The 15,192-nt window shown below is 39.4% G+C and overlaps 1 protein-coding gene across 3 annotated transcripts in view; it reads left to right on the plus strand.

Moving 5' to 3' along the window:
* LOC121422390 (neurogenic locus notch homolog protein 2-like) overlaps positions 1 to 15,192 on the plus strand; it is a 76,076-nt gene that overhangs the window by 8,433 nt on the left and 52,451 nt on the right. For 2 of the 3 annotated variants that reach the window (XM_041617397.1, XM_041617399.1), the window contains exons 3-10: positions 758 to 1,099; positions 1,570 to 1,683; positions 2,555 to 2,668; positions 3,259 to 3,369; positions 7,732 to 7,845; positions 8,472 to 8,585; positions 9,641 to 9,754; positions 10,516 to 10,629. In XM_041617397.1, coding sequence (XP_041473331.1) covers positions 758 to 1,099; positions 1,570 to 1,683; positions 2,555 to 2,668; positions 3,259 to 3,369; positions 7,732 to 7,845; positions 8,472 to 8,585; positions 9,641 to 9,754; positions 10,516 to 10,629 — 1,137 coding nt within the window. The remainder of the gene's footprint in view (positions 1 to 757; positions 1,100 to 1,569; positions 1,684 to 2,554; positions 2,669 to 3,258; positions 3,370 to 7,731; positions 7,846 to 8,471; positions 8,586 to 9,640; positions 9,755 to 10,515; positions 10,630 to 15,192) is intronic. The other variant, XM_041617398.1, reaches the window with a different exon arrangement.

The following is a 15,192-nucleotide window of genomic DNA, read 5'->3' on the forward strand; positions in this document are numbered from 1 at the left end:
CAGTGTTTGTTTATTCTATTGACGAATAATTTGATTACTCGATACAGTTTTATGTAGATGTAGGTCTTTGATTCGATAATGGATTTTATCTATTGTATTTAAGAAGTAGTAGTGATTGAGACAGTAGTTTGAACTCGAATGGGGTGTTGCAAGAAGTCTGCAATTGATCGAAAGACAATTTTAGAACCATAAATCCATCGAAAGTCACCCTGCTCATTGCAAATTTGCAGTTTATAGATGGTCTGATTTTTAATTTACAAGTGTAAAATGATTGGCTTTTGATGAAATGGGTATCTAAAATTTGCAATTGATAGCAATTCTTTTTGGCAACGTCCCTTATAAAGCTAGATTAGTTAACAACAACTTGTTGTGTAAGTTTCACCAAATAATTGAGAAAAAAAACAACTTTCATTTATTTCCAATGAGACAACATTTTCCCATTATTTTACTAAATAATATATTCATGTTCTATTTGAACCCAATATCTGTTATTCTTTACATTAGCCGCAGTTCCGGCATGTCTATAGTAATAAGGACTGATATATTTTGCTTCATGAATTCAACGAATGAAAGAAGACCATCATGTATACATGTCACTTTATGATAGGTGGGAATGGTACACTAGCCTAATTTGATCCACTTTGGTATTTTTTTTATCTATCAATGTGAAACCAGGATAAGCACGTACATTTTGTGCTATTTCTTAAAAAAGGAGATTGTTTATACCAACCCTCTTCTTATTTTACACATGTTATAGTTCAGGAGTGTGGGACCAACATCTACGACCAGGTAGGCACTTTCCAGAGCCCGAATTATCCTTCGAATTACGGACCACGACAGGAATGCTTCTATCTTATCCGGAGCCACGGAGCGCACATCATGAACTTCACGATCGAAGACTTCAGCACCGAGCTCAAGAAAGACCTGCTTGAGTACGGCTTTGGGGACACCGTTGATATCAACAATGCAGAAGGGGTCTATCAGGGTACCCTTAATTCGTTACCTGTGGTCATCTCTGTCGCTGGGTCATCGGCCTGGTTTCTCTTCTCATCGGATCGTAACGTCCAGATGAGAGGATTTAGCATTTCCGTCAGCGCAGGTAACAATTAATAGAAATATCTTTTAGTAGCTCCCATTTGCAAAATGTTTGTAAAAAATCATATCACTTTATTGACCATCTGGGCAACCATTGATCAAAATAAGATATACTCCTCCTGGGGCCCGTTTGATAAATGACTCGTAACTGTTTTAACTTTTCCATAATAGCAACTTCCATGGTAACAGGGCTCAGCAGCAAATCAGAATCAAGGTTACCATGGTAGTTGCATAATGACAAAGCTACAACACTTGCTTTCGTTTTAAACAAATGAAAACTAGAAATGACACATAAATGATTACAACATACGAACAAAACATTAAAAGTCAAATAAACTGCAATTGTGTCACAATGGTGGATATACTGATCAGTGAGTTTGATATGTGGGAAGAATATGATAGCAGAAAACATTAACTCTTCTCACTGATATTACATTAACAATTTTTTCATTCCACAATACCTTACTCTTTCAGATGGTGATGATTGTCTGAGTGCTCCGTGTATCAACGGAGGAACGTGCGTGGATGCCATACGAAGCTATTCTTGTAACTGTGCTCCTGGGTTCACTGGATTTAACTGCGAGACAGGTTTGTCAAGAAATCATTATGTCATTCCCTCTCACTTAATCAAGATCATGCTCCTCAACATAATTATTATCTATAGGCGCCATGACTAGAGAGGGAGATTTTACGGTGAAAATGGGAAAATTGTTAGGTCTCCTTGCTAAAATCAAATGACATGAACAAAAAATTGAGGGGCCTTTTAACATCTTTGGTTTAAGTTCGTTTTGAATTTCGCTGCGTTGTGTATTCATGTCTGAATTGCAATATATATATTTTTAGGTATTGATATTTAGTCCATACTACTTCATTTGAGTATTCGTCGTATCATAACTGCAAGAATATCTCACTTCTTTGTACATTTATTTTTATGACTTGAAATGACAAAAATGCGGGAGCGATGTCGTTCTTGGCCGTACTGGTTTTCACGACATTTTCCGGACAAAGTGGCGTTTGTTCTTCGAATACAACGCTTGATACGGATCCCGACTATGCTGCAAGGAATATCTGCCATGAATACCTATGCTAGATTTAGTTTTATCTTGGGTGGACTTATCGATTTGATTTTTTTGTATAGACCACAGTTCCCGCTGACAGAATTAAACCCAAATCTTCCAATAGTGTCGTCTGGTGAGTGTTACAGTTACCAGAGAAACACACAGCCAATCAAAATGAAGGAAAGTTGTCAGATCCGTGGAGCGTTTCATGAAAAGAAAAAAAAAATGGTGATGAAACGCTCCCCCTGATCTGTCGAGAAGTTCATATACAACACAAATATTTTTAACACCCTTACCAGGCGATGATCTAAATGTGTCCTTTTGTATGTCGCCTATGTAGGATTCACTTAATAAATTTAGTGAAGTAATTCCGCAATTTATCTTTGTATTTTCTCCTGAAGATATCAACGAATGTGCAAGCAATCCATGTCTGAACGGTGGTACCTGTATAGATGGCGTCAACAGCTATTTGTGTAACTGTGCCTCAGGTTGGACTGGGCCGACTTGCCTGATCAGTAAGATATATTTTCAAATTTTTTCCTAACATCATTATAAAACAAACATAGGACAATATAAATAAAATAAGATTAATTATAGATACAATGCGCTCATTTTCTTTCACAAGGAGTCGAGAATAAACAATAAAGTAACTTTTGAGGTTTCTATGGCGAAGAAATAAATGTAGATGCTTCACGGTAAACGGTGGATTCTATTTTGTCAGAAGATGACAAAAATTTTTTTGTAGAAACGTCGAGTTTGGGTGGTAATTTCCGGGACCACACTCATGCTCGCGAGAGGATACATGGTGTACCGTGAACTCCACACACGGATAAATTTATAATGCATTTCTTTCAGAGTAATATTGATGTATTAGCACAGTCTCAACACTCAGGAATTGATTTGTTTATAATTAACAGTTGCATTATGTACTCATTGATTTATTGATTGATTGTATGGTTTCAAGTCCATTCACTCGTATTTTTACTAGTATTTCAGAGTTGGGCTAGTACAAACTGCGTATCAGACTTACCTTGAATTTCCTTAAGGTAAATCAATTATTCAAGTTTTCATGGTCGTAGCATTATTCCACATTTCACCCCTGTAGATGTCGACGAATGTGCCAGTAATCCATGTCAAAATGGCATCTGTACCGACGGGATAAACCGCTATGACTGTACCTGTGATTCTGGATGGGCTGGTACGAACTGTGATATTGGTAAGTACAAGTACTGATTGACAAGTTCACTGTAAATTTATTCATTCGGTCATTTGTAAAGGTGCTGTGGCCCTGTGAATGAGTCTCCGGACTTTGAACTACAAGGTCCGGGGTTCGAATTCCACCGCGGCACTGGCATTCTTTGGCAAGACGTTTAGCTGTATAATTTCCACTCTCTACTCCATAGGAACCCGGTAGGATAGAATTCCTAGAATGCTCGAGTACCTTATCAGGATAGCCGTGCTAAAGCCGGGGTAATAATATGCAGCGCTTAGATATATTGTACTAAGCGCTTTATAAATGTTGCACCTTATTATCATACTGGTTATTGTTATTCAGCATATAAAATGAATATCACCGTTGAGTGTCTGGGAAGCAAAGAGCAAATCAATCGATCTTTGGAGTTCCATCAACCACAATACTGCCCAACTTTGGCAAAAGGAAGCCAGTGACACATCGGTCTAATTTGAGTTATTTGTTGTTTCTGAAACACCCTTTGTATGTCGCACGTTGAGGCAAAATTTTGGGAAGATATCATTGTTCTATGGAAAGAAATTGAAGGAAATATGCTGTTAAATTGCATGGCGAACACACATTGCTCATTTACAACGAAATACTTTTGTAACTTGCTTCCTTTTGCCAAAGTACGGCAGAATAGATACCATTTGCAACTTCCGCATTCAAGAATAAACAATTAATGATTGTTAAAATCATATTCGACTGAATATATTCAATTAAAATGTTAGTTATTTCTCTTAGCTTTAGTCTTCAAACACAAATCATGCCGAGGGCGGAGCGATGGAAGAGGGGGGGGGGGGGGGTGGAAGTAGACTCCAAACAATGAGCAGCCACATCGCACAGCATGAATGAATCTAGTCTCCTTCTAAAGACTGCGTTATGCAAGCGAAAACCAGGGGTATGTTCCTCTAGACTATCTTACCTTATAGCGACATGGCTCATAACGGGATCGATTCCAAGGTGTAGGCCTAATCATTTTCTAACCGTTCTATGAACCCTTGCCTCTATGAACAGGATTGTACCGTACTTTCTCCAACTCGTCTAGCTCGTTTAACTCGTCTAGCTCGTTTAACTCGTCGAGCTCGTTTAACTCGTCGAGCTCGTCTAACTCGTCTGGTATGTCATCTCAATGCAAAAGTTTGTTATTTTACGAAAAAAAAATAATGATAAGATACAGGTGCTGGATTCTACGGGGATGTAATATGGAATAACATTGTATCATATGAAATACGCATTTCCTTTCCCAAATATATTACTTTCCTTATCCCAGATATGTTGTTTTCTTTACCCCAAATATATTACTTTCCTTATCCCAGATATGTTTTTTTTATCCCAAATATATTTATTTATTTATTTATTTATATTATTCATTTTGCTTTATTTATTTTATACTTCAGGGTAGGCCTGTTCAGTTCTTAAAATTGCTTTACAAAGGCGCCCTGCAGTTTAAAATACATGTCAAGATAACTATAAAATATATCATCAAAAAAAATCAACGTCAAAAAAACAAAATACAAACTATTTAACATCAGAAACAATTAACATAAAAAAAATTTAGAGTGGGAAGTGTCAATTTAAACATACAACTACATAGCATTGTATAATCAATGGAATGTTATTTTGCTCTTCATCAATTCAAATGAAAGGCTTTGCATATTTTTTTAAAAACTAACAAGGAGATACAGGCTTGTAAATTTGAAGGAAGTGCATTAAATAATTTGGGTCCGAAATATGCGAAAGATTTTCTTTTACATTCAGTTCTAGCTTTGGGAAGCTGAAGGGGTCATCGCAAAGAAAACCTTTCCTTATCCCAGATATGTTGTTTTCCTTATTCCAAATATGTTACTTTCCTTATCCCAGATATGTTGTTTTTTTATTTCAAATATGTTACTTTCCTTATCCCGTATATGTTGCTTTCCTTATTACATATATGTTACTTTCCTTATCCCAGATATGTTGTTTTTCTTATTCCAAATATGTTACTTTCCTTAACCCAGATGTGTTGTTTTCCTTATCCCAAATGTGGAACTTTCCTTATCCCAGATATGTTGTTTTTCTTATTCCAAATGTGGAACTTTCCTTAACCCAGATGTGTTTTTTTCCTTATCCCAAATATGTTACTTTCCTTATCTCAGATATGTTGTTTTCCTTATTCCAAATATGTTACTTTCCTTATCCCAAATATGTTTTCCTTATCCAGATATGTTACTTTCCTTATCCCAGATATGGTGTTTTCATTATCCCAAATATGTTACTTTCCTTATCCCAGATATGGTGTTTTCATTATCCCAAATATGTTACTTTCCTTATCCCAGATATGGTGTTTTCATTATCCCAAATATGTTACTTTCCTTATCCCAAATATGTTAATTTCCTCTATGATCGTGTTGACCTAGTGGTACTGTCCAATCATTTTATAATTACCAACGAATCCCTGGTATTAATTTTATAGAGGTTTCCATTTTCCATCAGCTGGTTTCCCAAATATAAGAGACTAGAGAGGTATATCATATATTTCCTATTCTAAGTTTATGGTTTTTACTAAAAACAAATTGTTTTAATCAAAGTCAATCCCTATTCCTTTGATCTGGTTCAGTATAGATATTTATAAGTGGAGGATAAATTGCGAAATCAAAGTTCTGTATGTCGCCTATATCTTGAAGGAAGAGCAATACTTGACGGTTCTGTGGTTATACTAAGAAAGATTCGGGATTATGGAATTCTTATTCCCTTTCTTATTATGCCGGTGATTTAATACAAGCCCTTGAGGGCCTTTAGCAAAATTACACGCTCGAGGTACCCTTGAAACAGTTCTAACATGCTCAGGTTGTAGCCGAGGGCGTTCGGACTGTTTCAAAGGTAACGAGTGTAGTCTAATGCGGGAGCAGAATGATGTGCATTATTTGTTTTATAAGATAGTAACTTGGATCCTCATAAACCGATAGACATAATTATAACGACTTATCATAAACCATCTTCATTTCAAACCATGGCCGTTCAATAGATAAATAGATAGATAAATGGTTTATCACTGAAAATCAATACATCATCGGGCTAAAGCCGAATTGAGATGTATTCGCATGGTATTTATGACACAATAAATGTTCAAGCAATAACACAGATAATTACAAAATGACAATTGAACGAGTCATTAGTACCAGTCACGTGCAATTTTTTTTGCTAAAATTGTTAACTTATCATTTGATCGATTGGCCCACTAGTTTGAATTTCAATTGAATTGAATTTAATTTGTAAAGGATCCAATCACTATTTTATAAATTTGTAGGTATTACGACACGGGGCTGTTTTTCTACTTCTCTTACCCCTTTTAAATGGGAAAGGAGAAAACTAATTATTACAATCGTCTTGTAAATATTTGATTCCGGGATAACGCTGAAATATGGAAATCAGGGGGGCGTTTCATCAATATTTTCGTCCGACAAGTTGTCAGATCTGACAACTTTCCTCGATTCTGATTGGTTGAGAAGCACTGTTACTAAAGTAACTGTCGGATAAAACAGGACTTGTCGGATAAAACGCCCGACAAGTCCTTTCATGAAACGCTCCCCTGATCCATTTTTATGTACTTTCTCGGGAATAAGATTTTTCCTTATTTTCAGCTGGTATGAAACGGGATGTTAATTAATGTGATGACGTGAGATTTGTCTCAATAATCAATTTGAATGCATAAACATGCACCAGTTTTAGAGCGATTTGCATCCAATGGCGCCATGAGTATCTCATGGAAAATTATGATTTATAGCTGGATGAAAAAAAGGAGTGAAAGAGAAATTTCCATTATTTGCATGAAAAATCAGAAGGTTGAACTTATGATGATATTCTCACGTCCGTTCACAAATAAAATATCCTTTCTTTGTGAGTTCTCTTTTTCCTTTTCCGATATATCTGTAAATTTTCTTCTGAATATCAATAAGACAATACCTTTCGTTTTACCTTTTTATTTTACCATGTCCTCTACAACCAACTGATCCATGTTTTATTAGATAAATCACAAGTATGTATATCAAATCATTGATGTCCTGTTATAACCTTTCAGACGGAATGCGATATCCTTTTCACATGCTTCGGTTGGAATTTTCTAAAGTGTTTTCGTACTATCGTCTTCTATTAAAATGCACCTTCGTAAATTTGAGTATCGTAATATAGAACAGGACTCAGTGCGATAAACCTCTTGGTGTTAGTATGTACGTGTCAGCCTCCTTGTACAGCCAACGGTTAAATAAGGAACAATGAATAAAACAACAAAGCAGTGACGGTAATGATCGCACTCACGAAGGTCAATCATTGATATATTTTCGTGGGCATCTGCTTCTTTATTTTCAGATATCGACGAGTGTGCCAGCAGCCCCTGTTTTAACGAAGGAACTTGTATCGATGGAGTGGATGGTTTCAACTGTACATGTGCATCAGGATGGGAAGGGAATGTCTGTCAAATCAGTAAGAATTGCTCAGACTTCTAATGCTTTTAGTTCATTCTTTCATAAGGATCTCGCTAAATACTCAATTAAATTGTATTGTGCAATTTCCACCAAATTTTAAAAATTGTATCCAGACTGTATTTTGTTACCATGCTTGAAATAATAGTTCATCCACACCCCTTGTTGACCCTTTTGCATAGTATTTGCAGCTACAAATCCGAATTATTTTGTTTTTTAAATCCTCCACTTCTTCCTTGCTATTAATTAATTGATTTATCTAATATTTTTATAATGACATCATTCTGTATCAATTAATTTTCACGTGATATTTTTAATTTACATCTATGTTAATGAGCAGTTATGTTTGATACTTGTAAACAGTACTACATGTGTAAGGTGATATGCTTCCGAGCAACAGCTAATATGTGCGTTTGACATTCCTGACCAGCATGTACATGTAGAACTGCTTAATTCCCTTCTGTTTGTTTATGCCATGTAAAATTGATTTATGTTTGTATCATGTGTCTTTTGATTCGGTAAAATAAATATATAAATAAAAAAAAAACAAGATAAGATATAATAAGATTTATTGGATGATCTTGTCCTTAAGTTGCTGACCTCTTTATTCCTAACATTTCTTTATAGATTCGGATGAATGTACTAGCATTCCTTGTCAGAATGGAGGATCCTGCATTGATCAGATCAATTCATACATCTGCGCATGCTCCCCGGGCTGGGCTGGCGATAATTGTGAAATAAGTGAGTGTAGAGTTGAGTAATGTCATCTCAGAGATGGTATTATCCAGGCAACGATCTCATGCAAATCGCTCCTATCATCACATGCTGATAAACATATCATATTCATTTTAACCATGTCTTTTCATATCATCTTATCATGCAATCATTATAGGGCTTATAGCACTCAGGAATAAATCTAGTACCATATCTCTCACGCTAAATAGTATCTTGCACCATTTGGGATAAAAGACTCTAATTAAAAATGTATATATTAAGTCATCTCGCTTTCATATGACTGCAGATTTGTATCGATTCGCTTTCGACTATTTTAATCATTGGTATTATTATTATTATCATATTTGCATTGCATTTACAAGGGATGAATGTAAAAATGAACTAACAATGTAGCCTGTTTTCGAATCCGCTTTAACAAAGGAAATCTGTTCGAATTCCAGTAGTGCATATACTATGGATGTTTCGTTGTATTTTGACAAACGCGTGAAATATACCTAAATGAAGACGTTTAAATGGAAAATGACCAATTTTTTTCATTCTTTGAATAAAGAAAAGTCAGGTCGTTCAAAGACTGCATCAATCGTACAATTGCAAAATAGTTTTTACGTTACATTGGTTTCATTCAGATTTGTGAAAGAGACCTCTATGAAACTTACTATTGATGCTTAGCATTATAAGAAACAATTTGAAGCATTCCTAATCATTTTGAATTTTAATCAAAATTCTGATTTGAATTTCGTCGAATAAAGCGGAATATACAATAAAGTACGTTGCATAAATGTGTCACGGATAAAACGTTTCCTTTGTTAAGCGCGATTGTAGATACAGTGTCATGTTTGATCTGGGGAGCGTTTCATGAAAATGTTTGTCAGTGATATTCACTCACTAATGTCTTTTCAACCAATCACATACAAAGATTTGCAGTAGCTTTTAACATTAGACGATGGAAATCATTGACAACATATTTAATGAAATGCTTCCCTGAAGCAGTGGAAGATGCGTGGGTAGGCCTACTAATCTGTTAAAATATATATGCATAAATCGTTTACTTCCCATATTAGATGTAGATGAGTGCACATCATTCCCTTGTCAGAACAGTGGCCAGTGCATTGATCTAGTCAATTCTTACCGGTGTGTATGCGCTTCTGGATGGACCGGTGTCACGTGTCTTATTGGTGAGTAACCAATTATATCAATCCGTTCATTTCATGCAGAGTAATTAATGTCATTGATTGCCATAGTTTAGCCGCTATTTTTTTTATTGGACGTTTCTTTAATGGCTCTTAAAACTTATTTTAAAATGAACCTCAATTCAACAACGTGAACGCAATAACCTATTTTTTTTCTTTTCTTTATTTTCTGAACCGCTAGAGACATAGGTATATAATGTGATATGCGTTAAATAAAAAAAGACTATTACTACTTCTACTACTATTATTATCATTATAACTAAAAGACACTATACGTTCAATGACAAATCGAGCTTTTAATAGCGAGTTGCGAGAAGGGTCAGTACCAAATGAACGCATATCAACTACATCTTTGCGTTTAGCCATAGGACTTGATTTTGGGACTTCCTATTCATAAGAAATTGAAGCTTCTTCAGACGTGATCTGGTTATCAAGAAAGCTCGGGGGGGGGGGCAAGATATCGTTATATATATATACCACTGTTTGAGTGAATCTAAGACCAGATTATTTGTTTCTCCTTTATGGTCCCACGGTTGAGGGAAAAGATCTTAAAAACGATCCCATATAATTCATTTTAATTTTGTCGGCTTACAGTTTCAGTATCCTTTATTTGAATCAATGTTATGCAGTTTTGATGCGTAAAAATGATACAATACATTTGCACTTATAGACTTCTGCATGAAGGTTTGAATCATTTGTAAACTTGTGTTGTATTGAAATTAATTCATATCTAACCTTAATTTCAGGTATCGACGAATGCAGCAGCATGCCATGCCAAAATGGCGGCGTGTGTACTGATGGAATCAATGGATATACATGCGCATGCGCAGCAGGATACGAAGGAGCTAACTGCGAAATAGGTAAAATGCATGGTCAGAACATTGTTTGTGGTAACCAGACCATGCTGTGAGTCTTTTACCCAAATTTAAATTGCATTTATAATGAAAATTGAATAGATGCATGATCCACCCGTATTTTTTAACCCTCTGAATTTGTTACTAGAGATTCTATCATACTAACAACTCTTTCCCCATTGCAACAGTCATAGATTATGCCTTACCATTTGATATATGTATTTCTTCTAAAACGTATTTATATAATATCCATCCATAACCATTATATATTGATATATATCAGGTCTTGCATGCATGTGATACTAATCTGAGTATTTAATAGTTTTTATTCATTCTCGTTAAAATGTATAAGATGATTTACATCAATAACTGGGATATACCCATTTGATTTGCTAGTTCATTACGATGAACCTGCGTGCCGAATATAGAGTACACAATTTTTCCTGCGCGCGCGCTGCATCTCCCTACCAACGCACTATCCCAAGATCGTCGCGCAATTTGGCGTCCATTTCCTCTTTTACTTTCGCCTGCGGTCGAGTGCAGTCGCAAGCTAAGTACACTCTCAAAATTGCATTTCTGTTTTCCGTTTGGATACTTTATTGTGCAATTCTTCCCTTATTTCAATCTTATTTTCTCTCATCTAAGATTGTTATAGGATTATCACGTCGCGCGGAGCTTCCGTGATATTATTTTAACGTTTCTTGTCCCTCTTCGTGAGTTTGTTTTTTTAAAGATACGTTTCTCACAGGCGGGTTGTCTTCACCTCTCCGCCCCATAGCTCCGCGCCTTCCTGCTCGGGCGTTGTCTTCGCTCCTTTTTAATCCTTTTAATTCTTTTTATTCACTGACTTCTTCGTTTATACGACTCGTCGTGAATTTAATTGATTTATTTCTCCACAGATAGGTTCTGTAGGACGTTAGGAGCGTCGTATTCCAGCCTCGTTTCAAGTTCTTTGTCTCTTGTTTCGAGTTAGTTGATTGTTCTTTTGTTTCAATCAATCCTTTGCTCTTGTATTTATTAATTGAATTAATTGGTTAATTGATTAATTAATTAATTGATTGATTCTTTTAATTCTTGACTTGCTCCTTTGCCTCGATTCAAGTTCTTTGTTTCTTGTTTCGAGTTAGTTGATTGTTCTTTTGTTTCAATCAATCCTTTGTTCTTGTGTTTATTAATTGATTAATTATTCAATTAATTATAAAAAAAAAAATATTTTCTTTCCTTCACAAGAATACTTAGAATTTTTTTTAGGAAGCCGTCTCCTGTCAGCGTTCGTCGCCTTTGACTCGGCCTTCCTTCTCGGGAAAGCTATCTTTGTTTTTCCCCCCTTCCTTTTCAAGTCAGCTACCGGTCTCTGGACTTATAATTTTTTTTTTCTTAAACTTCTTGTTTATAAAAAAAAAAAAAAAGAAAGGGAATCTTGCTCCCCTTTTTTTCCTTAGCTGATCCTCACCTCAAGAAAAATTATTATTTTTTTTCTTTTGAACAGGTGGACACAACAAAACAACAACAAAAAAAAAAAAAGAAGAAAACTTAGTGTTTTCTTCTTTTTAGATGCTTCCCCCCTTCCTTCTTTTCAGAATTTTGGCGGAAGCAGATTCTTGTTGTGATAATCAAATAATTAATTTTTCTAACGGACTTCAGGGACAGTGTCTCTTAATAATTCTCAATTATTACTGTTTCCTTTGTTCTGGGATTTTACCTTGTATCATCCTTGTGAGATCCGTTTTTGACTCTCAAAAGTCCGCTTTTTGAGGTCCTTGTCTTCTGGGTTGGGGTTTGTTCCCCCCCCTACCCCCTTTGCTTCTCTTTTTTTTCTATCTTACTACTACATCACCCTACGGCAATAATGAGCCTTTCGGACTCTCTTTCTGAAGAGCCTCAGGCGGCTGCTGTTTCGGGGCCCGACACCGGGGTCTTATCCCCCACCACAGGTAGTATAGATAGCGAGAACAGAGTCAGAGCCCCGTGGGCTCTCAAAGGGGTGGAACCGTGGACGCGCGTTCACGTGTCCCGCTTAATAAGGGTGGAACCGTGGATTTGCGACCACGTGCCCGCACGGTGATGGCCAAGGCTTCCGTCCCGGAACCTGAACCTTATTGGGGAGCGTCGCACTAGTACAGAAAACGGCGACTCCTCTAGGGCTGTCAGACCCACCGGCCATCGGGTCACCTAAAGTCCGGGGGGAGAGCACGGGTCTCTCCACCCGGCAAAGACTAGGCTCGATGCCGTGTAAGACCCCTCTAGGGAGCGTCGGCAAAGGGCTACCAGCCCCTAGTCGGAAGAGGCACCTGAGTCCGACCGTGTCGGACTCTCAATTCAATCTGACGCCGTCAGATTCGGCCGACGCCTCCTCTCGCTCGGCTAGCTCTCCCCGTGGGAGAGCTAAGGAGAGGAAGACAGGCGCAGCCCAGCCTCTTGTCCCTTCTTCCGCTCCGGCGCCGGAGCAACCGAAGAAGAAGAAAAGAAGAAGAGGAGAACCACAGACGTAAGCCCCGCTCCGTCGGGCGGTCTGTCCTCTGATTCTTTTGATGGCCAGGCCTCTCAGCTTCTCAAGCTAATCTAGAGTGCCCTCCAGCACTGCGGGTTTTTACCCCCAGGCTTGCCTGCTTCAGCCGACGGTACTACCAACCGAGCGGATCAAGCAGACACCGGCCATCCAACACACCTCGGAGAGTCACCGGCAATATCATGTTTCGCCGGCTCACGCACCTGCAAGGGAAATTCCCGCTAATACACAGGTGCTATCGACATACGGGCGTCGCCCGCCATTATGTCACCAGACTCCCAATCATTATACCCTCTTCTGCCCCCCGGCGGGGGCCGCATAGAAGAGGAAGAAGAAGAAATTCTAGGTCGCTAACCCCGCTGTGCGGGTAGACCTTCCCTTCTGATTCTTGTGCCGACGGCCAGGCGTCGTAACTTCATGTTACAACAGAACGCCCTCGAGCACCACGGATCTTCATCCTAATGCTCTCTGTCAGCTAAAACCGCCGTGTCGAGCACCAGGCAGGTCAAGCAGACAGTCGCCGTCTCGCACCTCGGAGAGTCACCGGCAATATGATTCGCCGGCCCACGCACCTGCAAGGGAAATCCCCGCTAATACACAGGTGCTATCGACATACGGGCGTCGCCCGCCACTATGTCGCCAGACTCCCGATGATTGTTCCCTCTTCTGCCCCCCGGCGGGGGCCGCACAGAAGAGGAATAACAAGAAGAAAGTCTAGGTCGCTAATCCCACTTTGCGGGCAGACCTTTCTTTCTGATTCTTGTGCCGATGGCCATGCGTCGTAACTTCATGTTACAACAGAACGCCCTCGAGCATCACGGATCTTTATCCTCATGCTCCCTGTCAGCTAAAACCGCCGTGTCGAGCACCGGGCAGGTTAAGCAGACATTCGCCATCTTGCACCTCGGAGAGTCACCGGCGATTTCATGATTCGCCGGCTCACGCACCTGCAAGGGAAATCCCCGCTAATACACAGGTGTTATCGACATACGGGCATCGCCCTCCATTATGTCACCAGACTCCCGATATTTGTGGGTCAGGCGTCGCACATACTCCCATGAGCAGTGCGGGTAATTCACCCACGCTTCATATCAGCTTCAGCCGCCTTGCTAAGCACTGTGCGGCTCAAGCAATCACCTGTCCTCTCACACCGGGCATTTATTGAAACGCTGTTCACCTACACGGTGACCCCCGTTTCTATGCAGGTGCTTCCGACATACGGCTTTCAAGCATCAATATGTCGGCAAGCTCTCGGTGACCGACGGCTGGACTTTGCATCCGTTCAGGCTGCATCTATGCGTCCCCGAGCATTACGGGTTCTTATCCTCGTGTTCTCCGTCATTATAAGACCGCCGCGGTCTTATTGCTGGCGTCGGGTATTGAGCGGATTGAGACTTCTCTCGCCAACCCGCACTCCGGGGAGCCATCGGCGAGTTACCTGCATGGGTATTCCCCTTTTTATGCAGTTACTCCCGAATTCGCCCTCTACGTCAAGCCCACGTACGGCGACGACTCCTTCAGCGGTAACTCTCTCCATTCTACCCCCTAAGCGGGCCCGTAGATTGGAGGTAAGAATCTCTTACATACCGCATGCCGCACTTCTCTCGTGAGAATGTTTGGCTGCTTTGAGGGGGCAACCTATCACGTCCGCGGTCCGTCCGCCCAGGCGACGGGACCGTCGGTTTCTGGCCTGAACCTCACTTTCTATTCGAAAGTAAGGGTGCCCTGTCTTACTTAGCTCCTACCCTTGCAAGGCCAGAGTCAGGGCTAGTACAGACACCCGTCCTCCAGCGATCGCCGCTGAAGAGAGGGCGACTCCGATATGAGCACCATCACCGCTCAGCGGTATGTCTCACTACCTCATAGCTCTCCGAACTTATGAGTATGTATATCGGATCTGAATGTCACGGCGATTTAAAGTTCTCCTGTGCTTAGTAATCGCTACGCCTTCACCACCCGGTGCATTATGGTTATGTTAACCTATTGTCTCGTATTCGGGCGGCTCGTTCGAGCCCTGCCCGAGCTGCCATCACCGGTCGTCCAGCCGGACACCGCCGAAA

Source organism: Lytechinus variegatus, chromosome 10, assembly GCF_018143015.1.
Source record: "Lytechinus variegatus isolate NC3 chromosome 10, Lvar_3.0, whole genome shotgun sequence".
Taxonomy (NCBI): Eukaryota; Metazoa; Echinodermata; class Echinoidea; order Temnopleuroida; family Toxopneustidae; genus Lytechinus; species Lytechinus variegatus.